The 24257-nt window shown below is 37.0% G+C and overlaps 1 protein-coding gene across 1 annotated transcript in view; it reads left to right on the top strand.

The window, feature by feature from the left end:
* The window catches only part of XPO4 (exportin 4), a 73296-nt gene that overhangs the window by 29944 nt on the left and 19095 nt on the right, over positions 1 to 24257 (top strand). The window contains exons 5-10 of the mRNA XM_058825257.1: positions 6662 to 6778; positions 7592 to 7745; positions 16558 to 16670; positions 19067 to 19224; positions 19484 to 19658; positions 23112 to 23288. Coding sequence (XP_058681240.1) covers positions 6662 to 6778; positions 7592 to 7745; positions 16558 to 16670; positions 19067 to 19224; positions 19484 to 19658; positions 23112 to 23288 — 894 coding nt within the window. The remainder of the gene's footprint in view (positions 1 to 6661; positions 6779 to 7591; positions 7746 to 16557; positions 16671 to 19066; positions 19225 to 19483; positions 19659 to 23111; positions 23289 to 24257) is intronic.

Here is a 24257-nt window from a genome sequence, read left to right as displayed (position 1 = left end):
AAGTCTCCAGCTTAGCTGCCTAATAACTACTAGAAATTGATAACTCCCCAGTTACATTTACACTAGAGCCACAGTTCCATCGACAGGCCTGGGAAGTGAGGAGATATGTTCCAAGTGGTGAGATGTGTCCTCTGTTCTATGTATGGTATCCCAAACCCTTTCTTTCCTCAATTTTGCCATCTCATGAGCTTTGCACTTGTGGAGTCCCTCACCTGTGACCTCACACACTCACTGGGAAGGAAGAAATTAAGCCTTTCCATGTGTTACACCATGTATTTTTTTTAATTAGAGTGGTGTCATACAGGTAAACAGGCTTGAGGGGAAAAGCCTCTTTAAGACATTTGTTGACCATAGCTGCTTGGTGTTTACTCATTCTTTCTCTGAAAGGTACTACCCTTCAAATAAAAGTGTTCAGTAACATACTGGATCTTTGTGTTAGTCTGCTTAGAAACAGCCTCTTCTCCCTCACAGCCTCTATTTTTTATTTTTTTTTTGACAGATCTGCTGTGGAACACAGCCGTGTAATGCAACTCATTTGACATAGCTGGCAGTATGGCAGGCAGAGCCAGGCAAGAAAGACCAGGAATGAGTACTGGGAAAAGTGGGGGGAGGGAGGACACCTATCCACCAAAGAGCACTTGTTGGGATGGTGTATATTCAAGCTGGGTGCTGCTGATGGTGAGCTGCATGGCTAGTCTTAACTATTCATTATTTTGACTTTATTGAAAGTCCTGTATTTGTTCACGCAGCTGTGGTAGGAGTGAAGATCCAACTGGTGGCATTCAGACAAGAACCTGGAGAAAGATGTTACCTTTATAAATGGTTTTCAGGCCTTCAACTTCTTTTATGAGATTACTTGTTATTTTTTTCCTTCTCCTGATTTCTGCTTTGCAACTTTGCCTATCTCCAGAGAAACAAAGAAAAGCATGTTTTGCACCCTGTGCTCCAGCAAACTCTGCCCGGACCTCTTCCATTATTAGTAGAGGCTGCTGCTTCCCTTCTTTCTTTGTCCAAAGCCTGCATGCTTCACATGCCACAAGATCATCTTCCTCTGGCCCATGGTGATTCACAGGGGAATTGGCTTTTTCTTTCTCAGCTCACCCTGGGGGTTTCCCTTGGTTTGGCTGGTTTCCCCCAAGGAAGGGGAAGCAAGGTCTCGCTTAGTGTTCTGCTGTAGCTCTGATGTGCTAACCTAGTGCTGCTCATCTGTCTTTGCACAGTGCCAGAAAGGGAATGAGAGGAAAGGAGTGCACTGCACAGCCAGTCCCTTACTGCTGACAGCACAGAACTGCAGCTGTGGGTCCTATTCCTATCAACATATCCCTGCTCTATAGCTTTTTTCCACCAGTTGGCTCATTTGGGAAGGAACAGATAAAAATCAGTGGGTCCTGGTGCTTGCTTATATTTCTTCAAAATAGGTTTTGGTTTTCTTTGGTTGGGAACCACTGCTTCAGCTCTTGGGTCCCCCACCCATCTTGAAATACTCCCAAGTTGAAAAGTTGGAGTGGCCCCAGTTATTCTGTGTACTTAAAGGTATTTCTTTTGGCCCTCTGGCCATCATTTTAACCTTCCAATTTGGAGTTGCACCTTATGTTCTGGAGATTTAGATACTCTGAAAATGTTAGCAAAAACAGCTGTGCTTATTCAAGGAAACTAGAGAAGAAGACTATTAATGCCTTTATAAAGAAAGCCATGCTTTAAACAACTTAGTAAAATTGCTTTTGTTACATTCTCACTACAGAATTCTGTCACCTAGGAGCAACACAGCAAATTCTGCTTCTGATACATTTATTCTTTGATTCTTCCTGCTCTTGTGCAAGTTAAATTTAAATAGTTTAGGAATGCTATTAAGTCTTCACATGGCTTCCCTTTGGTTTCAGTAACAGAGTTTACATTATACACGTGGAGACAAAAAGTCCTCTAAATGCATATTCAGGCTGGCAGTGATATAATGTAAAGGGTAGATGTTATGATTTGCTCTATTCAGGCAAAATCTTCCTTTTAAATATGCTTACTGCTTTTTCTTCAGGTATAAATGATACTTGCAGAAGGCACTGCATGATAGCTTAGATTTTGTAGTAAAATGAATTCTTTAATCAAATCTCTGACAACTCAACTGTATCTCTGCTCTGAATTCAAAACAAGGAAACTGTTTTGGTATTAGAGTTCATTCTGCTTTGTCTGTTGGCTGTATTGCTGCAGAGCTGATGTACCACATGTCCATTTTTTCCTAGGCTGTATTTGAACTCTTCTTCCTTTCAGATGCTCTGTAACCTTACTACCCTCAAATTAAGCACTTCATTTATTCCATGGGCAGCCCAGGCACAAGTGTGAAATCCCTTTAAACATTATGGCTTTAGTTTCTTTTATAGGGGACATTCCGTTTGGAGGAATAAGTTGTAATTTACCTTTTGCATCTGAGTTTTACGAATTATATATAAATGCTGTTTATTGTTAAAATGACATATGGTCTTTCTGTAATGTCTGTGTTTTATTAAAGTCAGTTGAAAAGAAAACCACTAAAACGATGTTGCTACTGGGTGTCTGATTGCCAAGTTAATCTCTTATCACAAGTCCCATTGATCTTCTGTTTGAGCAGCTGAGAGTCTGTTTTATGTATAGCGATCTTTCATAAAGTTTATTCCTGGTAATAAAGCTAACTGGGGTGTGTGCCAAGCTATTCTCAGAGGCAATGCTCTCTCTCTCAACAAGAGAAGGATTTTATTTTGTCAGATGGGCTTATTGTTTGGGTATGTACTTGTGGCAGAACTAGTGAAATTGCTAGGGAGTGAGTCAAACTAGGTTCAGAGGTGTACTCTTACTGGTATGAAGTTAATGGCATTGCTGCACAATGGACATTCAGATCCGGCTTTTAATATGATGCCCAGAGTCACGTGCATTTTCTACTTATTACAGTGTGGTATTACTAACTTGCATTGTTAATCTCTTCTGTGGTGTGGCAAAAACCTGAAAAAAAATTTTAAACAAGAATCAACAAATCCCCACCAGAAAACAAATGAACAAACCAACCAGCCAAAACCACACCAAAACCATCAACAAAAAAAAAAAAAAGCAAACAACACACCCAACCAAACCAAAAAAAACACCCAAAAACAAAACACGAAAACCCCCAGAACCCTCCACCCTAGAATTTTGTGTTAGGTGAATTCAGTTTTCTTATGTGTAAGAGGAAGAAATTTTAGTTCACATAGCACACCAGCATTGGTTTCTCTGAAATTGTTGGTTTTCAGATTTTTGAAATCTTTCTTCTGATAATATTTATGTTGAGGTACTTAGTGTCTTCACTCCAAATGTATCTGTATATTAAAAAAATGAAATTCAAAATATTAGTAGTTAACGTTCAGTAAAATTACTTTATGAAAATAAAATTTTATTTCTAGTAAAATTTACTTGAGCCTTATTCCAGAGTTTCTGAAATATTATTGTGTATTCAGGAAAGTTTAATAGCTGGCCGGGCAAGTATTCTTTTAAGCTAATAATTTGTTAATACTCATGAAAATGGCCATATTACTGCTGTGGACAATAGTCTGTATAAATTCCTGTAGCCTTATGGCAGTTTTGGGAAGCAGTGGTGGTTTTGCAAAGCTTTGTGCAAATACTTGACAAGGGTGTAGATGGCAGATGCAGGTGCAGATGGCAACAGAAGCGGATGGATGTGCAAATATTGCACATGAGGCCCCAGGGATAGTGAGGGAATGGGGCAGGATTTGCACTCCAGGTATTGAAATAGCAAGTTAAGGAAGTTGAGGGATGCTGGGAATTCAGTAGGAGGGTGTAGAGCCGAGGAGTGCAGTGTGCCCTGGTATTTGCTGTGAGCTAGCCTGCTGGATGGAATAAGGTGTGTAAATCTAGTAACATCATCTTTCTGCTGTCATGCTCAAAGCAGGTACTGATGTCCCAGAACTATCTGAACTTGCTCTCATTGAAATCAGGGGATAGGCCACTGCTCAAGCTGCTTAGCAGATTCAGCCAGCCTACCTGTACCCATTGCTCTTTACACTTTCAAAAAGATGTCTTTACCATCAGTGATGAAATTTAACCTTACTTTTAATTTTTTCCTTGAAATCAGGAGAAAAGCACACCAAAATAAAAGTCTGTAACACACTTTTACCATGCACTAGCCTGTTACTCTGCAAGGAGAAAGGATAAGTTATTATATGCATATTAACAAACTGGAGAAAGGGGAAGCTATTTCAGCTAATATTAGGTATTTGTAATCACAGTGGGAGCAATTTTTCATATTGTTCCTGCCTGTTTGAACTTGGTGATTGATTTTTCCAGTAACTGGCAGCCAACTGCAAATGATGGGCAGTCTGCATCGCTGCCCTGCTTGTCCTGTGGTGGTCTGGATGGTGGCTTGGTGTCAGGGCGTTAGCATGCTAAAGCAGAAGCAGTTTAGTTTTTGCCTGATTGTTGTACTGTTGGAGCCACTAATACCACTTGGTAATCAGTGTATGTTGCAGAGCATCAAAGTGTACAGATTTGTAATTGCAGCTAGTGATGTCCTTATGTCATGGCTGCTTTGAGCTGAAAAATGTGAGTCAGTAATTTAAGCATCAAATAAAAATTTGTATTTTAAGCTATTTAGAGAGTCAAGTGAGAAAACTTTACATTATTTCTTTGAAAACATGTATTCTCATCTGAAGCATTCTTCTGAAGTCAGACTTGGGGGAGTTTTCTTAGTAGTTCTTTTTTTTTTTAACAGCATAATTCTTTTCATATGGAACTTTTAATGTTGGATTTAATACTCAATACTAGTCTAGACTGCTTTGTTTTTTTAATATTAGATCAGATCTGTATTTCCTTTAACTAAAAAAATTATTTGTGTGAATACCTTGCACAGAAATTTGAAATTTGAATTGTGAAATATTTCAGGCAATTAGAAATACTTCTAGTATGTAAGTGAGAAAGTTGCACTTTCACTGGAGTAGTTTAAATCGTGGTGCTGGTTTTCATTGGCTAAATGCTTTTTGTGAAATGTGTTGTTTGGCAGAGCTGACTGTAAATGAGAAATAGTCCACTTGAAATAAATTATTTCTTTAAAATGGGAATGCTTTTATTTAGCAAATTATCAGCAATATGCTGGTGTGCTGTGCTTATGCAGCTTTTTTGTGCATAAGCAATATGCACAATATGCTCTTCCATAGTGGAAGAGAAAACCTGTGTATTATCCCAAAGCCACTATGTTTGATCTGTCTGGAACTTATTTAGCAAGTAAGAATGTTAATTTAGTGTTTACTGACTAAGATAACTAGTTGTCTGGGGGGGTCAAGGTACTGACTTCAGAGGCATTTCTGAACAAAGATGTTGCAGTTGGTGGGTGGATGGCACTGGTCTCAGCTGTTGTATGAGCTTGCATAAATAGTATCATCTCCACTTTAATCTTTCGGGTGTTCAGAGGTAGTGTGCATATTTCTGTTTAACCCCTGGACACTTGCTGGCATGCATGACCCTTTAACAATTCCTATCTCTCTGTCCATCCCTGGCACCTTGGCTCCAAACAGTCTGGGAGGATAGCCAGTAATTTTGGAGCTTTTTGTAAAGAACATCTCCTTAACAAAAAGTCTTTTCATTTCAGCAGTATACACTTTCTATTGTGCTTGTTACGGTGCAACAGTGTAGGGCACAAGTCTGAAGTACTACTTGCATCTCTAGTGTGCAGTACTTGATCCCCTTTGTGTGTAAGGATCAGTTAAAAGATATTAAAACTGGTGATGATGGTTTCTGGACTTTGGCATCAGGAAAAAAAGCTTTCTTGATATATTTCAGGAAACAGCAACAAAAGCTGGAGGCATGTGTTTCATACAGAAAGTTGGTTTTAAGTAATTGTTTTAGATGAACATTTCATTTACCTTATATTAAATTTTGAGAATGAAAAAGATACTTAAAACCTTTAGTCTTCATGAATCTGTCTCTCTAAAATTAACATGCCTTTTTCTCACCAATTTTTATATCACTTTGGAGACATAATTTTAATAGAGTAGTTTTAAGGGTTTTTTCTGAGGCATGTCAATGTGGTACTTTGGAGGGAGGTATCCAAGACCTTTCAAGTATCAGTGCTTTCTGTGAATTCCTCTCCTATTTTTTTTATGGGGAGAGAGGGAAAAGATATAGTAGACATTGTTATTGCAGTTGTTTTTGACAAACTTGTATCACTTTTGGTGCTATAAAGTTAATCATGATCAAATACCAACATGGTAAGTGTAGCAAGTGCAAAGAAGGGCTGAAACAAACTTCTGAGGGACCTGAACTCTTGCATCAATAGAAATAAGTGGACAGTGAATCTTCCCTGGAACTAATACCTGTAAAGGTCTGTGCACAGGAAGACAAAGTAATTGGCAAGGCTGGGAAATGATTTGCAATAAGTTGATTTCATTTGTAATGACAATCACACAGATGCCAGCTTTTATATTGCTCAAATACTCAAATTTCTTTTTTAAGGATGGAGCCCTGATGATTCCAGAAATGGTTCATCCAAGGATCTATTTTCCTGAAAGTTTGACTTGTTCTAGTTTGTGTTAGAAGAAACTGAAGTAGTAGTTGTATTAAAAAAGCTAATAGGAAAATTAAGGACACAATAGGTGCTATTGCATTACTGGACATCTTTTAGTTATGTTATTCCCCCTTGTCTTTTTTATAGCAAACTTTGGCCTGTTCCATTCTAACGGCGTTGTTGAGTGAGTTCTCAAGTTCAAGTAAAACCAGCAACATTGGACTAAGCATGGAGTTCCACGGTAACTGTAAACGTATATTTCAGGTAAACTAGTTCTGTATTGAACTTTTTTAGAAATTTATGTATTTATGCATTTATGCTACCTCTCTTTCTAAAATTTAAACATGTGGAGGCAAAAATACTTTGTTATGCCAAGTGCAGTCAGGTACACTGTGTCCCTAAAAGCATTTAATAGGGAAAATACTGCAAATAATCCAGATACTGGCTGCTTCAGGAAAATTGGTAATGTATTTTTTAAAAACTTGTATCAGAAAGGTGCAACCCCTTTGTGCCCATTTTATGAATGTAGAGCAACAGATCTTTATACCGTTGGGCTCTTTAATTCCTTGGCTACCAATTGCAAACAAAACGAATACTCTGTGGAACAATGATAGTCTTAAATATAGCTTTGGTTTAAAGCCAAGGAGAGCTATGTATGTATTTAAAAATATTATTGCAGATGGTGTAGTCTGGTTGTCTCAGATGTATTGTTTGGCCAGTCAGAAATGTTTATGTGAAGGCATTGCTTTAAACTGACTGTTGTGGAACAACTTACCAACTTTTTTTCATGCCAAAGACCAACTCTTTTCTCCCCCACTTATTAAAAACATATTGTTTTTTTATCTTTTAACGACCAGTATTTATGTGAGGATTTTTTTGCAATAGTTTTTGCAAATGTAATCAATTAATTTTGATGAAAGGGGGGATTCTCACTGGCAATTTCAGAGTATTTCCTATATTTTAATGAAAACAGGATGAAACTGGAAATTTTTATTCTCTCTGGAAAACTATTTGTTGTTGATCAATATTTCATTAATGACTGAGATACTGAATGTATTGTGTTCGTCCTGACTGTAGGAGGATGATCTGCGACAGATCTTCATGCTCACAGTAGAGGTACTTCAGGAATTCAGCAGACGTGAAAACCTCAATGCTCAGATGTCTTCAGTGTTTCAGCGTTATCTTGCACTAGCCAATCAAGTCTTAAGCTGGAACTTCCTTCCTCCAAATTATATCCTTTTCATGTCAGGCCCTTTGTTTCCCTTGACTTGGGTCACTTCTTGGGTGAGGAGTAAAGTCTTTGCAAGGAGAGTAAAACATAGAACTTAGAAGCTTTGTGTTTAGCCATTGATTTATGTTTTCTTTTGTTAATGCTTTTTGTCTCCACCATGCTCACTAAGAGATGCTTACCTACAGAAGCTGCTGTTGGTCTTCATTAAAGTTTAAAAGTATTTTGCATAGAAGAGAAAACGCACAGAGCACCCACCTTTTACAGGTTTATGGTCTGTCTGGTTGGTGCAGGGAACAGGAAATGTGCAATATGCTGCTTCAGTGTAGAATCATATGGTGAAGAGTCTAAGCCCAGTTCAATTTTTGTGCAGAGATCTGATCTGTCCTACTTTTTCCCCTTAGAGAAGAGGTAGGGACAGGCAAGTGCCCCATCATGCAGGAATATGCATGTTCATGCAGGTGAACCAACTCCCCATAAAAGAACATGGTATATACTAGAAGATGGAATATCTTCAGCCTGAAAAAAAGTATTTGGTAGCTGAGAAAAGAAATGTCAACTTCATTTTACACAGGTGCCATTGCTTCCATTTAGATATTTTTGTGGTATCTGCTGTTCATTGGTCTAGAGAAAGGTGGAGTTGGAAAGTAGAGGAGGGAATGGGAATAAGAAAGAGAAAGGCTCTTAGTGAAGGAGAGAAGAAAAAAATATATAAAAATGCTCAGTCCAAAAAAATGAGCAAGACAAATATTGTAGAAATACTCAATCACACTCTTTATTCAGTAGAGGTTTTAGACAGCATGTGTAGTAAATCATTATAGCACCTGTTTTAGTAGCCAGACTACCTTTAAGAAGCTCAGCAAACTTTTAAGCTGGTTTATAAACTTTTTTTCTTAAAACTTCTGAAGTTGCTACCAAGTTATACGTGCCGAAGGAATCTTGATGTTGCCCTCAAATCCACTTTGAAGGATTTTATTTGCTTTCCTGGTGTGGCAGTCAGAAGGTGATACCTGTGGGTTTTTGTTTTCTTTTAGTCTGTTCATTATGCAGCAGGCAGCAAAAGTAAATTTATTGGAAACTGGATATTCCTTGGTTCACATCTGTAAAGCAGAATGCCAGTTATATTTGCTTTAAGAAAGGTTCCATGGATTAAAAGTAAATATCCCATTTCTATTCATCCCTGAAGTGATTTGGCAGGGGTTCAGAGAGGAATTTAGCCCGTGTGCCTATAAAATGGAGACTGTAGTCAAATTATTGCACCTTATAAAAGTCTTTGGAAGTGGATTTGGGATTTTAAATAGAAAGGAAATGCTCTTGTGTTGTGCAGTGGTGGTTCCCTCTGTATTTAAGTCTGGCTCTGCACAAATTTCTGATGCAGTCCTAAATACAGAATCACAGAACGATAAGGGGTTGGAAGGGATCTTAAATATTATCCATTTCCTACCCCACTGCCATGGGCAGGGACACCTTCCACTAGACCAGGCTGCTCAGAGCACCATCCAACTTGGCCTTGAACACTTCCAGGACTGGGGTATCCACAGCTTCTCTGGGCAGCCTGTTCCAGTGCCTCATCATCCTCACAGGAAGGAATTTCTTCCTAATATCTAACCTGAATTTTCTCTCTGTCTATGCCTATTACTCCTTGTCCTGTCACTGCGGTTCCTGAGAAGGAATCCCTCTCCACCTTCCCTGTATGCTCCCTTCAGATACTGGAAGGCTGCTACAAGATTTCCACACAACCTTCTCTTCTGCAGGCTCAACAGCCCCAGCTTTGTCAGCCTGTCTTCAGAGGGCAGGTGCTCCAGTCTCCTGTCATCTGCGTGGCCTCCTCTGGACTTACTCCATCAATTCCATGGAGTCCTTCCTATGCTGGGGACACCAGAACTGTAGTTAGTACTCCATGTGGGGTCTCACAGGAAAAGAATAGAGGGAGAAATCTCCTCCTTCAACCTTTTGATGCAGCGCAGGATGCAGTTGTCTGAGCGCATTGTCGGCCCATGTTGAGTTTTTCATCAACCATCACCCCTGGCTCCTTCTCTGCAGTGCTGCTCTTAATCACTTCTAACCCCTTGGTGTGTCTGGGATCTTGGTATCGTTCAAAAGTGAAGGCAGTAGTTCTTCATGAGCTCCTTTGTCCTTGGCTAAGGTTTGCACTGGTGGAGCCAGGTAGAGATGGACACATGCAACATGTGGAGCCTTGGAATTCCAGCTTTCCTTTATACATCTATATAATATCAAGTGATTTAAGTGCTAGTAAATAAATGTTACTAGAAATACCAAAGCAAGCAATACTACTGATAAGATTAATAATATTTTCTGCTATTTGGCCTACTTTAGTTTCTAAATAGATAGCACATTACATAAGAATGTAAGAATTGCTGTGTTGATTGATTGGTTAGTGTCCTTTTGGTGTCCTCTTTCCAAATCTTGACAGTACATGTGCTGAAGCAATGGGCATAAATTTAATACCTGAAGCATGGAGTAAAATGATCCATTGTATTCTCAGGTATATCTTTTTTCCTTTAGTTGGTATTTCCCCTGGCAAGATGGTATTGATTCTCAGCATTTCATGCAGCATCACAGAAATCTGCAGTACGTTTATGTAATATTTAGCAAGATTCTTGTATCTCCAAAAAAGGGAAATAGCATAAATGTGCCTCAACTGTAAGGTGGCTCTTGCAAAGTGGCACGTTATTCAAATCCCCAGGTTGTTAGAATTGAATCAAAACATACCACTTCTCAAGAATTCTGTCCTGTTATAGGACAACTTTATAAATGTTGCATTGTTAAATGCAGTTTTGGACAGTGTTGCCACCAATTCTAAGAAAAGTTGTGGTGAGTCTGCATTGTCTGTTGCTACCATGAAAGATGCATTGTGGAATACCCCCTCATTAGAGCAACAAAGGAAGAAACTCTACCTAATTTCAAGTTGGAACTCAGTATTTTTAAATTATCTTGGGACGTAGTGCCTGCAGTAGGAAGGACAAGGCACAGTGACCTAGGAGACCTCCCTTCAGTCATGGCCAGTTTCTCCTATTTCATTTTCCAGCAATCATCTATTGTTATTTTTATCTGCCACCTTGAGATATTAGTTTACCTGGTGTTTGTGGAGGCTTCAGAGATAGTATCTTGTGGCATGTTGGCTTCTGCACAGTTTCTTTTTTCAGTACTGCTACAGTATTGTTAAATATTATTTACTTGTATGGAACTAGTTTTAACGGCATCTTTTCTTAAATGAATGTTTCAACTAATTAAGGAAGGACAAATGATCAGTACTAAAAAGTACCACCCTCTCCTTTACAAAAGTGCCTTCAGGAATGTGACTTTTAGTACATTGTGAGTACCCAAAGTCTCCATTTAAGAAGCTGAGTGTTGTTGGGTTTTTATACACCTTGGCATGGGCATACACATCCTGTGAAGTCAGGATGTAATTATAATTTCTATAATTTTATTTCCAAAGATATTTCTCTTGTTGACTTTGGGATTTTTCTGTTCCTGGCAGCCATATTCTAATGGACTTTGGCTGAATGTCCTCAAATGTAAAAGTTCTTGAACAGAACATAAGAATTGTGTGCAGCTGTCTCCCATCTACAGAAAGGTATCTATTATCTGTCATTAGGAGCTGTCATAAAAGTACTTATCCCTTATTCTTCAATGTATGGATTACAGTACATGAATAAAGAGATACTTGAGCTTTAGTTCTTGTTTTGGATTTAGTGCCTGTACTTGCTTGGAGGCAAGCTGGCAAATGTTCAAGTGATTGTAGTATAGGGGATTTAAAAAGCAAGATATGTAGACCTAGTGATTGGCACTCTACCAATACACATCATTGCCGTTCCATTGGAATTGTTGGTGCCATGGCAGTTGTATGAACTGACTGAAGCTTTTGTCTGATCTGAACATTTTTGTGTTCATTGGCCACACAGTTAATATCTCTGTTCTGAAAATGTCTTTTAAACTTCAAGCCAGAATGAGACACCTGTCTGGGAGGTTATGTGAACCATATAGTTCTGCAGACTTCCAAGATTTGAGCTCAGTCCGACCCAGATTGGTAGCATCTGTTGTGCATTATGGAAGCACATGAAAACGACACAGAAAACTCAAGTTTGATTTTGAGGAATGGTTCAAGTTGGCATTGCTGCTGAAAAAGCATCCTGCTTTATCACCTCCCATGAACATGATGCTGAGCAGGGAACCACCTGGCTAGAAATGTGGTGGGGTTTTGTTAGCAGGTTTTGGCCCCAGGTTTGATTTGTTGCACAGCTGCAGCAATGATTCTACCTGTACCAAGGAGTGACAACATTGATTTCTTCAGCACCATGGCTTCTTTCCATAGGCCTTGTGTTTGTTAGCAGCCTGGAATTATCCTGAATTTACTGCAGCAGTCTGTTCTTACCTGAAAAATGAAGCATAGGGCACTATCCTGTCTATGTATTGGGATATAGAGCAAAATTCAATGTAACTGAATCAGCTATATTTAAGAGTGCTGCATTTTACTTTTATCACCTACCACTTCTAGGTGCAAACTGACCTGGCTTTGAAATCCCTGATGGTTAGACATGATTTCTAGGACACTGTATTTTCTTGTCAGTCCTTTCTAGCAACTTTTTAAGACAACATTGTGCAAACCCAAGAAAATTGGAAGATCCCCTGAATTCTGTCATAATTGCACTAAACATATATATAGATGTTGAACTTTTTAACAGTCGTTCATCATTTCCTTTTTCCTGAATGAATTCTGTAATCAGTTCACAATATAGAACATCTTAACAGCATTAGTATCAGAAGAGGAGAAGAGACCAGGAATTACCCTTTTTGGGAAGGGGAGCTGGTATTCTGTTTTCTTGCCCCAGTGGTTTATAAGTTTCCAGTTTTGCCGTGATGGTTATGGCACCTTGGATGGCAGCTGCTGTGTGGTGGAAAGGTGTGACTCCTGAGCCACATGTGCATGGGTGCTTTATGTGCCAGGTAGGCTGGAAGTGATCAGCTTGCATATCATAAGCTGCAGCAGAATGTACCAAGAACTGCAGAATCCACATGGGTGGTCATGAGCCTTGGAACTGGCATGGCTCTGGGATCAGCCAGGTTTAAAATTAGCTCGGGTGTTCCTGCACTTCCTACTCCTGTTCCTGCAATCTGAGTCCAGTGTCTCCAACACAAAGTATTGTTTCATTCTCGTGACTGTTTAGAATACTTGTGTTTAATATTTAAGCATATGCTCCTTGTCCTGGTTGCTGGATGTATTTGTGGAGAGTGTAAAGTATGGGAAGGTCTGTGAAGGATTTCTCCATAGGGGGCAGCAAGCCTCTGCAGCAGTTTTAGGCAATTGCTCCTTAGATTCATCCCATGTGCTTGGCTCACTAGCTAGAGACCCAGAGAAGGTCTTAAAAATTCAGATAAATTCAGATAAAATCAGTATTTAACATAACACTGGAGGGCAGGTACCTCTCCAATGCAGTTTTTTATTTTTAAAATGCAAGTCTATGACTGGCACAAAGTCCAGAAATATTTCAAACAACAAGAGTAAAGTGATTAAAATGACTTTCAAGAAAGATATTCAGACCTTAGCACTCCAGTTTTCCCTCCATTTCTAAGATGTTTCACTTCTGTGCACAAACTTACAAATGGGGCTCTAGTAGAAGAAATCTCAGCTTTGTTTTTTGAGTTCCAACATATTATTTTGTGGAAGAACAAGCCTTGCCTCTCTTGGGAAAAAGATTGTGGGATTCATTATCAGATACTGGAATTTGTTGAAGCACTGAAGTAAAATATTATAATCCCTCATGACTACCTTAGGATATGAAATATTTTAAGATTCATCTTCACCTATCAGTCCCTTCATGAGACAGAGGCTAGTGAGTGAGATGAAAACTACACATTTGTTGTGGTTTTTTTCATGGTTTTCATGTTCCTCCAAGAAGCACATAAAACCTCATGCTGTTTTTTTTCTAAATTAGCTTTTAATTTTAAAAAATTATTACTTTGAAAAAGCTACTGTTATTTCTCCATCTCATGAAACAAAAGGAAGCATAGAGGTAATGTCTACATGCATAAATTGAGTCAAAGATAAAAGAAAATCTCTTTTAACATTATGGTTTTTTTGTCTTCCTCTCTAGGCAGTAATAGCCAGCATATCGACCTTATCATCCATTAAGGTGTCTAATTATGTTTTTATGATTTTTAATGGAGTTCAGTTCACATCACTGAATAATCTGATTCATGCAGAAGATTCAAGTCTCTGAAGGAATCAGTGTCCTAAGCCTTGCAAAATGGTTGAAACATTGACATGCTTCTGGTAGCTGTTTGTTAGCCTGGATTTCCATATAATTCAAAGTGAATTTTATTAAAAGTTTATCATTCCTCTGTAGACCTGGGAATGTTACAAACATTTTTACTATTACCAGAGGTGGTTTATAATTGTTTTTCATTCTGGAAGCAAAAAAATCCCCAAACTCTCCAGAATGTCATAGTAGACTAATCTATGCTTATCATTTATCTGTAAGTCTAAATCATAAGCTTGAGTGCTTAGAAAAAAAAAGTGTATTGCTCATTCTGTACTTTTTGTTTCTTTGTAAGTCTTGACAAGTAAATTAATTTTGGATAGTGAAGAGTGCATTTGTACACCCATGTAGGATGTAATTCAGTGCCATTTTTCAGGTTCAGCATAACTAGACTGCTGTTGCAAAGACCAAACTGTAGCACAACTTAAGCTGTTATGTTTTGTGGCGGTAAGCATCTCCACAGCCAGTTTCTGCTAATGCTTGCATACATGTAATGCATGCTGGAAAATGGCTGCAAGATCTCCATGATAGGTGGAGTCATAATTTGTGATGTTCAGTGAACAGATATTTTACCCCCAAATCTCCTATTGTCAGATGTGTCATCAGTCTGTCAGCATGAGAAACAAGACTAAAAATAACAGGATAAGGCCTCTAAATAGTGAGTGTTGTTAAAATTGTGACAGCAAACAGTGCTTCTTTCATTCCATGTGAAAAGCATTTCGTAGCTGGTCCCCTCTGTAGACTCAACCTAGCAAAGAGTAAATTTTTCACAGACTGATAATGTGTTTATAATTGTCTTCTGATAAAGCATCCAAGCCAATAGCTTATTGAAGAGTCACAGCAAAGGACATTCTTGTCAGTAAGCAATTTCAAAATACCATTTTGACTAAGACATTCTAAATGGAAAGGAAAAAAGGCACAGCCTTATTTGCCAGATAAAATTAGTTTTAATTTAGAATATTACTCCTGATAGAGGATGCTTGCATGTGATAATTTCATGCACATATAATTTTTTCTTTTTAATGGGTAGAACCAAAGCATATTTGATCAATTAAACTACATCAGTTTTTCAGATAGAAGTAAAGTAAAAAATTCTGTGGCACTTAGTTTTTCCCCATCTGAAGTAATGCAGATCTAGTTAGTTCAACACACATTGATAATCTTGAAAATCGTGAATCTGCTTTTATTTTGCACTAATGTGAAAACCCTTGATTGTTCTTATGCAGTATAATGTGCTGACAGCAGTCCTGGACACATACCCCTGGTGAAGGTCCGGTTGGTACTGTACTGTGGGAAAAGTCCCTTTATTTGGAATGTAGTTTTGCACAGTGTTGTTAGCAATTTTCTTTTGTGGCAGAACTCAGAAGACAAGTATAAATAAACTGAAATTGTGCATCCTGCTTTGCGACACAATTTTTCATATTAAACTACTTTCTTGCTTTAAATATTCTTTCCCTTAAACAAAACACATCAAAGCTTAAAGGGTATTCTGTTTTTAATGATACCTTTGTAAATTTTATTTCATTCTAGACATAGAAATAGTTTCTTATACACATTTTGTAGTACTGGATTACTTACACTACAAAAGGTAATGCTGTTCATCACCAGTAAGTAAATTATGTACAGCTGAACATGCTGTTACTTACTCTGACGGTTGGGTTAGAAAGGGATCAAAGAGGATAATGTAGGGTTTAAGAAAGACAAATAAAACATTAGTAGTTGCTAAGTTAAAGCAGTTTTACTACTTGAAATGGATGGTGTCAAAAAGAGAAGTACTTCCAAAAATTTTTAATTAAAACTGTTGTGTGATCAGACTGACAAATAATTGAACCTGTTTTTTTAAATGTTTTTTCTCATGTCTCTGTTTTTTCTGTACTAGAATATTGGCAGAATTTTGTACATTAAGTTATGCCAGAATACATGGTGAGAGCTGAAATGAGTGCAGCAAAATGGTGTCTTTACAGCATGCACATTTTTCACGAGCGTCTCTTACAAACGTGTTGAATACAATGCCTTGTGCTGACTTGTGCTTTTGTTCTTCTCAGTGTGATTAGAAAATGTAGATTCATGCAGGGCTAACATATCTGCATTGTGTGACACATATCTGGCTATTTAGAAAAATAGGATATAGATTTCAATGAGCTATCTTTAGCTATGGTAAGACCTTTTTAAAAGCTGCCAGGAAAATTTTTTAGAAAATGATTTCCTATTTTGCATAAATTTTAACACCTGTTAATTGCGGTTGCTTTTTTTCCTTCTCGCAGTGTCACATTAGACACCCTGGTTATCAAAGTGATCGTATCGCTATGGTATGTCTCATAATTATGATCAAACTGTTATCTAACATTCCTGGAGCATTCTTTTTTTCAATACTTAATACCTTTTATTCCTTGGCCTCATGCATGAATTATGCTGTGTATGTGAAGAGGCTTAAAGTTTGTTTCCATTACATTCTTTCTGAATGGATCCTGTTGTATCTAGGATTTTTTTAAAGCCAAGTAGGAATGTTATTGTTGACCTTGACACCAGATAACTGGGCAGACATTATATAGCTATGTTTGAATCCTCACAAAATGTGATGCTAAAGCCAACAGAATCCTGGCGCGAGACCCTCCTGGACAGCAGAGTTATGGAGCTTTTCTTTACAGTAAGTTTCTTTCTTCAACTTTCATAGTCCAGACCACAGGGAAAGCAGCTCCTTCCTGTTCTAAAACTGTGTTGTCGGACTCTTCCTTTTGCATCAGGTAGGATTGATTCTGTTCACTTCAGCTTGCTTATCTAAGCAGACAGAAGTATTGTCTTTTTCCTAGGGTACTGAATTTGTATTTTGCCTATTAATTGCTTTAAATTGGTGACCGCTACCACTAGAAAAAAGTTTATAGTCATCTCAACTTTTATACCTTTAATTCTTCTGGACATGTACTCATTAGACAAAAGCAAGCGCGATGAGCACTACTATGAGTGAATGTTTCAGATAAGGTGTAATGGCTCTCAGAAAATATCAAAGGGGCAGTATGTGGTTGCTGATGTTAAAGCATTTGCTCAACAGAACAGCTAAAAAGAAGTAATGTAATTGCAGTTTTCTAGCTACTTTAAGCATACAGAATTCTGCATCTCTTTCCTCAGCACGAAGGAAATCCACAAAGGTTAAAGTAGAGGAAGTTAGAAGGAATAAGGAAGAGGTGGTGTTGGGAAAGGGGAATGTAGTACTCAATTTCTGTAATGTAAAAGCCCTGCAATGTTAAAAAGGGATAGAATTGTGTTGTTTTGTTTTTACAACTGTTGGGAGAAGTTTGTAATCATCGCTCAGCTAAGACTTACTGCAGCAGCAATATATATTGGCTTATAAATTCATTTGCTATGCAATTTGACTTAGGTTACGTCTCTTGGGATCTGAGAATTCAGCATTCTCAGGCTTTTTTTCACTTTTGCAAAGCAGAGAAATGTGCTCAAAACTTGGGCAAAGTTGTTACAAGACAATGTAAATGTAACTCTCCAGTGCTGCTTGACAGTATGTGTTTGGATACACGTCCTTACTTGATAGAATTTTCGATAAACCAAAATTTTTATTTTATTTTTTTGTTACGGCAAGTTTATCCAGCAGTTTTGAAAAGGTGAAAAAAAATCACTGGCAGAACTCTCAGCAGCTACACACAATCTGAACAGCTGTCTAGACTATCCAGACAGTTGCTACTGTCAGCTGTGAACCTCCACATACAAATAACTTTTTGGCTTACATGTTAACCCTTCTTCTATGTTTAATAGTATGAAGTTGTCAGAGTTGCATATGTTTCCTTGATTGGTTTACAATTACTTATTTGTGATTAAAAAAAAAAAAAGATAATATGCAGATTTGCTTTAATACATTTGCATTTTGCTTAATAGTAAAAAAGGCTTGCCTGTATTTTATTATTTTTGAATGAATGCTAGCCAGGGCAGTATGCTGTCAGTTCTGGTTTTAGATTCCTGATTTGCAGTGGTTGAGGCTTGCAATAGTAGTTTGGTGTTTGAGGTAATGTAAGTAAATTGTAGTAATTTTTATTCATTTATCTGATCTGAGAAATTTTAATAACCTTGCAAAAGTTGGCAGGATTGCTCTGTTAGAGTGAGAGCCTTCATTTATAATCTCAGCCTCGTGTGGGACATATATTAGGAGGGATATTTCTGTTGCAGGGTTTATTTCTCCTGCTAGTTTGATCTTTCAGGGATTAACTGTGCAGCTAATCCAACTAGTTATCAGTTGGGTGAACTTGCAACTATAACACCACAGAAAAGTGCTTAGTGTTTTAACTGTACTTTTTGAAATAATATTGCTGAAATAATTTAAATTTCACTTTTGTGTGAAAAAGCTACTTCATATTCTTTTGTTTATTTATTCATTGTCTTCTGTGAAAAAATAGGCATGAGCCTAAAAAAATTCTTTAAATCCCTACTTGACTGATTAAAATAAGTATATGAGAATATGTTTACTGAAGTAGTTAAGATTCAAATCTAGAAAGTCTCAACAGTAGAAATAATGACATAACAGTTTGCACAAATGCAGGAAGATTACGTTTGGCCTTGTATAATATAAGGGTGTTGCCAAGGAAGTGATGCATTCATTTTTGTACATGTCTTCAGTGTTTACTTCTGCTAAAGAAGCATCTATATAATCTTGATTGAACTTGTTGACTAACTTTAGCAAGACTCTATAGCCTAGGCATAGTTAGCATAATAGAGATGACTGTCATTATTGCTGTTTTTAGAAGGAGCAGCATGTCTGACTGGCTGGCATCTGTTTCACTCTTTAAGACATAACATTCAATAGACAGTTCAATTTTCAACATGTAGGTGAGCCTTAACTAAATGTTAGTTTCAGTGCTCGAGATTGTGTGAGCTGAGTCACAATCATGGTTTAGGGAGTTGCAGAAACTCTTGTATTTCAGACTGAGTGGAAGTTACAGTAAGCTTTTTTTGGTGTGTGCTCTTTTGGATTGAGAGCCATGTGACTGTTGTAAGAACACCCTGTTTTCATGTATTATTAACTACCTCACTTCCTGAAAGGTACATCGAAAAATCAGAGAAGATACAGATATGGCCCAAGATTCATTACAGTGCCTGGCACAGCTGGCGTCTTTGCACGGGCCAGTCTTTCCTGATGAAGGTTCTCAAGTTGATTACCTGGCACACTTCATTGAGGGATTACTGAATACTATCAATGGGTATGTATGCCTGCTCTCTAAATTTAGATGGCATCTTTTAATCTTTAGTTTGGACTGTAGCATATCTGTGTGGAGAAGTGGTATGGCTTGCTTATTTCTGGATGTAATTTGTGCTTACTGTTGGATTGCTTACATTGAGAAAGGGCAGATTAAAGTAGGTGGTGCTTATTATGAAATAGATTTATTGAAAATGTATCAACAAAACCAATTCCCTTTTATAATTTTCTTAATGGCAAAAAACTGCTATTTCTATCTATAGAATTGAAATAGAAGACTCTGAAGCAGTGGGAATTTCCAGTATTATCAGCAATCTGATAACTGTATTTCCTCGCAATATTTTAACGGCCATTCCAAATGAACTTTTCTCTTCATTTGTTAACTGCCTCGCACACCTCACCTGTTCTTTTGGAAGAAGTGCTGCCTTGGAAGAAGTGGTAAGTAGCTGCTTTCAAAAAAGTGGGTAGCCTTTTTCACTTCTATTTGTGATAAGCATAAGTGACATGAGAATTTAGCTATTTTGTTAATAACTGTTGTCAATTCAGGGGTTTTGTCCTAGATATTTCTACAATCACATACAAGAGGATTTTCTTTTTATTTCACACAATGTAATGAACATAAATACACACTGTATGCATCTTTCCAACTTCATTTTGATTTAAAGTGCATCTTAATTTTTTAAGTGAATGGATTAATTTAAAATATTAAAGTCTGAAAGCATTGCTGACTTGCTGTTTTAGATAACAAACAAGCTGCAGTTCTGAAAGTTTAAAATGACTACATGAACATATGGACAGACTGAAACTTAAGTGCTGCCTAGAGTTCTGAGTAAAGAGTTTCTGATTTAAGTGAGTGTAGCCGTTAAGATCTGTTGTTAACATCAAACATCTTAAGCTGTTGAGATCATACCTTCATTGCTGACACAATTCAAATGGTGTTTGTGCATACAAATCTAGCACAGGAATTAAAGGGATTTTTTTCTTTGAAACTTTGGTTGCAACATTAAAGAGCAGTTGGAATCACCCAAGTGTTCTGCTCCTAAAAGTTGCATTAAAAATAAAAACTACCAAGGCCACATAGTTTAAGGAAAATAACGTAAGAATTAAAGTAAATAATCTTGCACTTCAACTATATTTATGTGCAGTGGCTACAGATTTAAAATAAGACTATCAAGATACTAAAAAAGATTTCCCCACTATCATGAGAAAGGATGATTTTCTTTGTTTTGACAGTTTGGTGTAGTGACAGAATGAGTTTGAAAATAGTTATAGAAGTATTTGGTTACAAAGTTGATGGATGTGGTTCTTTACCAGAGAGTGCAGGTGTATTAATTAGCATTCATTGCAGAGCATTAGATCATGTCTTTGCTGCAAAGTTAAAATTCATTATATTTGGCCCAGTGCTCACTTAAACTTTTCATCTTTTCATTTCTTAATCAGAAAATCAGTGTTTAAATTTAAAATCTAAAATAAAGCTCCTTTGCAAACTTCACTGGTCAAAATTTGAGATTTTCTAGTAGAATATTGAATACTTATTCCAGTGTTCACCAGTACATTTAGAAATGCTCCTGAAGCCTTTATAAGATCCTTCAAAACCATAGACAGCTACCCTTTAAATTCAAAGGAACTAAAGGGATGTTGTTTCTTCAGTTAGCACCTTGTTACTTGAGAAATGGAATATGCAATCATGTTTAATGAAAATAGTGCTCAACAAGATGCCATTTAAAACAATCTCTCAGCAACAGCTTACACTAGATTGTACCACTATCTGGTGCAATAATACCATGTGCTGTGCCTATAGAAGTACTACTTTGCATCCCTGAAAACAATCTTTTGGCTTAGGAATGTCCTGGCCATGGCTAATGTGTTCTCCAAGTTTCTTTTAGAATGCATGCAGTGATGCTTTCTGTGAGCTCATGTGCTGTTAGTGAAGAGTATGAACAGGGTGTTGGATAAAAAGTCCAATAAAAATGTCATCAAAGTCTTGTTTTTCTCAAAACCAATATTAATGTACTGTTCTTGTTTCATGATACTTTTTCAAATATCATGTGGTAGCAGAGATCATTCTGAATTTGGTCCCCTCTGCTGTACTTCCAGCTCTTTGCAGCTTGTTGTTGCTGAACAAACTTTAAAGTGTTTCTACTTAAAGGGTCAGCAAACTAGGAAGGAAGAAGGACCAAATTTATTTTTATTTCACAGATAGGAAATTAAGAGGAATTAAGCATCTTTGCTTTACATTTACTGGGTTTGTCTTGCTTCTCTTGAAGATCTGAGTTTTAATCCATCAGAATGATTCAGCTCCCAGTCTACAGCATGGCACTTTGCCTGTATGACATCTTTAGTAGCCCTGCAGTAGCTAATCTGAAATAAGAATTGGGATGTTTTAGTAAGGTTTCTTCAGGACCAGATTGGTTCAATGTGGATAAAATCTTTATACTGTTTGGGCATTTATTTTATGGATGCACTTATTAGTCCGAGATTTCTTATGAGAATGTCTCTAAGTGTAGAAATAATTTTTCTTCATGGCAATAACTTCTTTATTACCTTTTCAAATAAACGAATTGGCTATATTTAATGGTATTTTGTTCTTCATAAAAACATGTCTGTTTAATTGTTAATACTCTCAATTATTAAAAAATATTAAAAGTCATATATGTAAGTTATAGATGTAAATATATTACATACATGTCACAATACTTCAGGACTAAATGACTATCATTAAATTTTTGTGTCTTTAGCTAAGTTTTCAAAAGGTATGTTGGGGTGTCTTTCCTAAATTTATGACTTAAATTAGCGTTGAATTTTGCCTCTCTCCTTGTCACCTTCAGGTTTTGTTTTCACAATTGCGTCAGTATATCCCATATTTTAACTTCTGCAAATATGCAGTTACAAAAGGATGCTGTGAAGCTATCTTGGAATGCTTCCAATGTGATATCAGTTTTTCCTCTTAATCAGTCATCCAGCCTGTGTTTTCTTTTCCTTGCCTGTTCATCCAGCCGTGTTTGTATCTTCACTGGAAGTCAGGAATTCTTGTGTCTGGAGCATAATTAAGACCTTAATATCTCTTTATTTCATAATTGAACCATTTTACTAACTATCGCTATCTCAGGGTAACGTCCATGAGCCATCCTGTTGATTAAAACTTGAGAAGACAACATCTTAGTAGGATGTTTATCTGTACAGTGACACTGAAGTTTTTTGAAGTTGGATGTATTTACAAACATTCAATTTTGCATCAAAACAAAAAGTTGAAAGTTAAATTAAAAATACTTTTTAAAAGAAATGGCCACTTTGGCTAATGCTTTTTGGATTCTTTCATTCGCCTGCAGCTCTGGACTTTGTTTTTGAGAGAAGTTATTTCCTTTGGCAACTTATGTGCTATGTAGAAGCACATGAATAATTAAAAAGAAGCATCTGTTGAAATGCACTGAGTAATTAAAGCTGCAGGCTTATTCTGTTCTAATTCATTGGTTTTGGTTTGTTCATAGAATGAGAAGTTGGGTTTCATCATCAAAACTGGCTACCTGTAATAAGGTTTCTTGAACACTTATAATCTTGCAGTGATTTCCCGTGGAATCATTGTTTTTCCTCTCTCTTTATTTCAGAGATAGTGGAATACCTATAAATCTATATGCAACATCAGATGAAGAGAAATAGCTGAACACATTGACAGGTTTTTAAAGCCTAGCAGTCATGAAAGCTGCAGTGACCTTTTTGATGCTTTGCTTCAGTTCATTTTGATATTTTCTTAGCTATCCTTAGATACTTTTTTTTTGTTTGTTTCAACAGTAGAAGAACATCTGTAAAATAATGATAAATATAGGTATGTTTCTATAGGTTTAGCTATTTAGTAATAAGATTTTTTATTTGTTTATTCTTCATCTCTTGCAGCTTGACAAAGATGACATGGTATATATGGAGGCATATGATAAGTTACTGGAATCTTGGCTTACTTTGGTCCAAGATGACAAACATTTCCATAAAGGTTTCTTTACCCAACATGCTGTTCAAGTCTTTAATTCCTACATTCAGTGCCATCTAGCTGCTCCTGATGGCACAAGGAATTTGGTAAGCCTTCACGTTAGTAGTTTTGGATGATAACATACAGTAACTGGCCCGTGTCTTTTAGTGTCTGTGTATTCCTTAGCTCAAGGCAGCTAGTATAGAATTGCCATTTATGATTTCAGAAATGAAAAAAAATGCTGAACTTGTTACTCAGTTGTGATTTCCCAGTTCATTTCTCTCATTCTGGAGGGAAGCTAAAGTAATGTAAAGTTGGAAATCACTTAAAAAAAAAGGAAGAAAAGTAAACCTGTAACTCAAATCAATGTGTATCTTGTTCTTTCCACGGATACAGTGACTAAATTTTTGACCTTCCTTCTGAATTAGAATTTTAGTTAAAATTCTCAGTGAAATTGGGGGCCTTTTTTATGATTGTTGCCTCCCATGCACTATCTTCAAAATATAACTGACATGCATAAATATCTGAAAAAACATGTAGACTGACTGCACTCAAAGTGGAAGAAACTTGGAATATGTGTTCTTTTTGGATAAAATAAATTCCCAGTTGAGTTTTTAAACAGTTGACTGTCTAGAGAAAATTTACAAGTATAACAAGTATCTCTTGAACCATTGAAAAAGAAATATGATTTGTCCATTTGCCAGTAATCTGGATCTTACTAAAATAGATTCCTATACCGACAGTTGGATGTGAATGTTGGATGAATTAGTTATTGCACAGATTCAATTCAATAACTGTATAAAATCTCTCTTTAATTTGAAGCTGTGCAAAGATCTCAAAGGTACCTCATTCTGAAAAGCAGTATGTAAAACATAATTCTGCTATCTCAATATGTAACAGATGGTAATAACAGTGCCAAAACTGAGAGAAATATTTCACAAGAGAGCTTTGAATTCATATCAGGCGGTCTTGACATAACTTGTGTACACAGGTTGATTCATGTCATTCTGTGAGATAAGTCATTTATCCCATGGGTAACCTTTAAAAGCCACAGCTGGCATTTTAGAATGCTTCTT

This window comes from Ammospiza caudacuta, chromosome 2, assembly GCF_027887145.1.
Source record: "Ammospiza caudacuta isolate bAmmCau1 chromosome 2, bAmmCau1.pri, whole genome shotgun sequence".
In the NCBI taxonomy this organism is placed as follows: domain Eukaryota; kingdom Metazoa; phylum Chordata; class Aves; order Passeriformes; family Passerellidae; genus Ammospiza; species Ammospiza caudacuta.
Note: the sequence above shows the minus strand (reverse complement) of the source record. Positions and strands in the feature narration are given on the sequence as shown.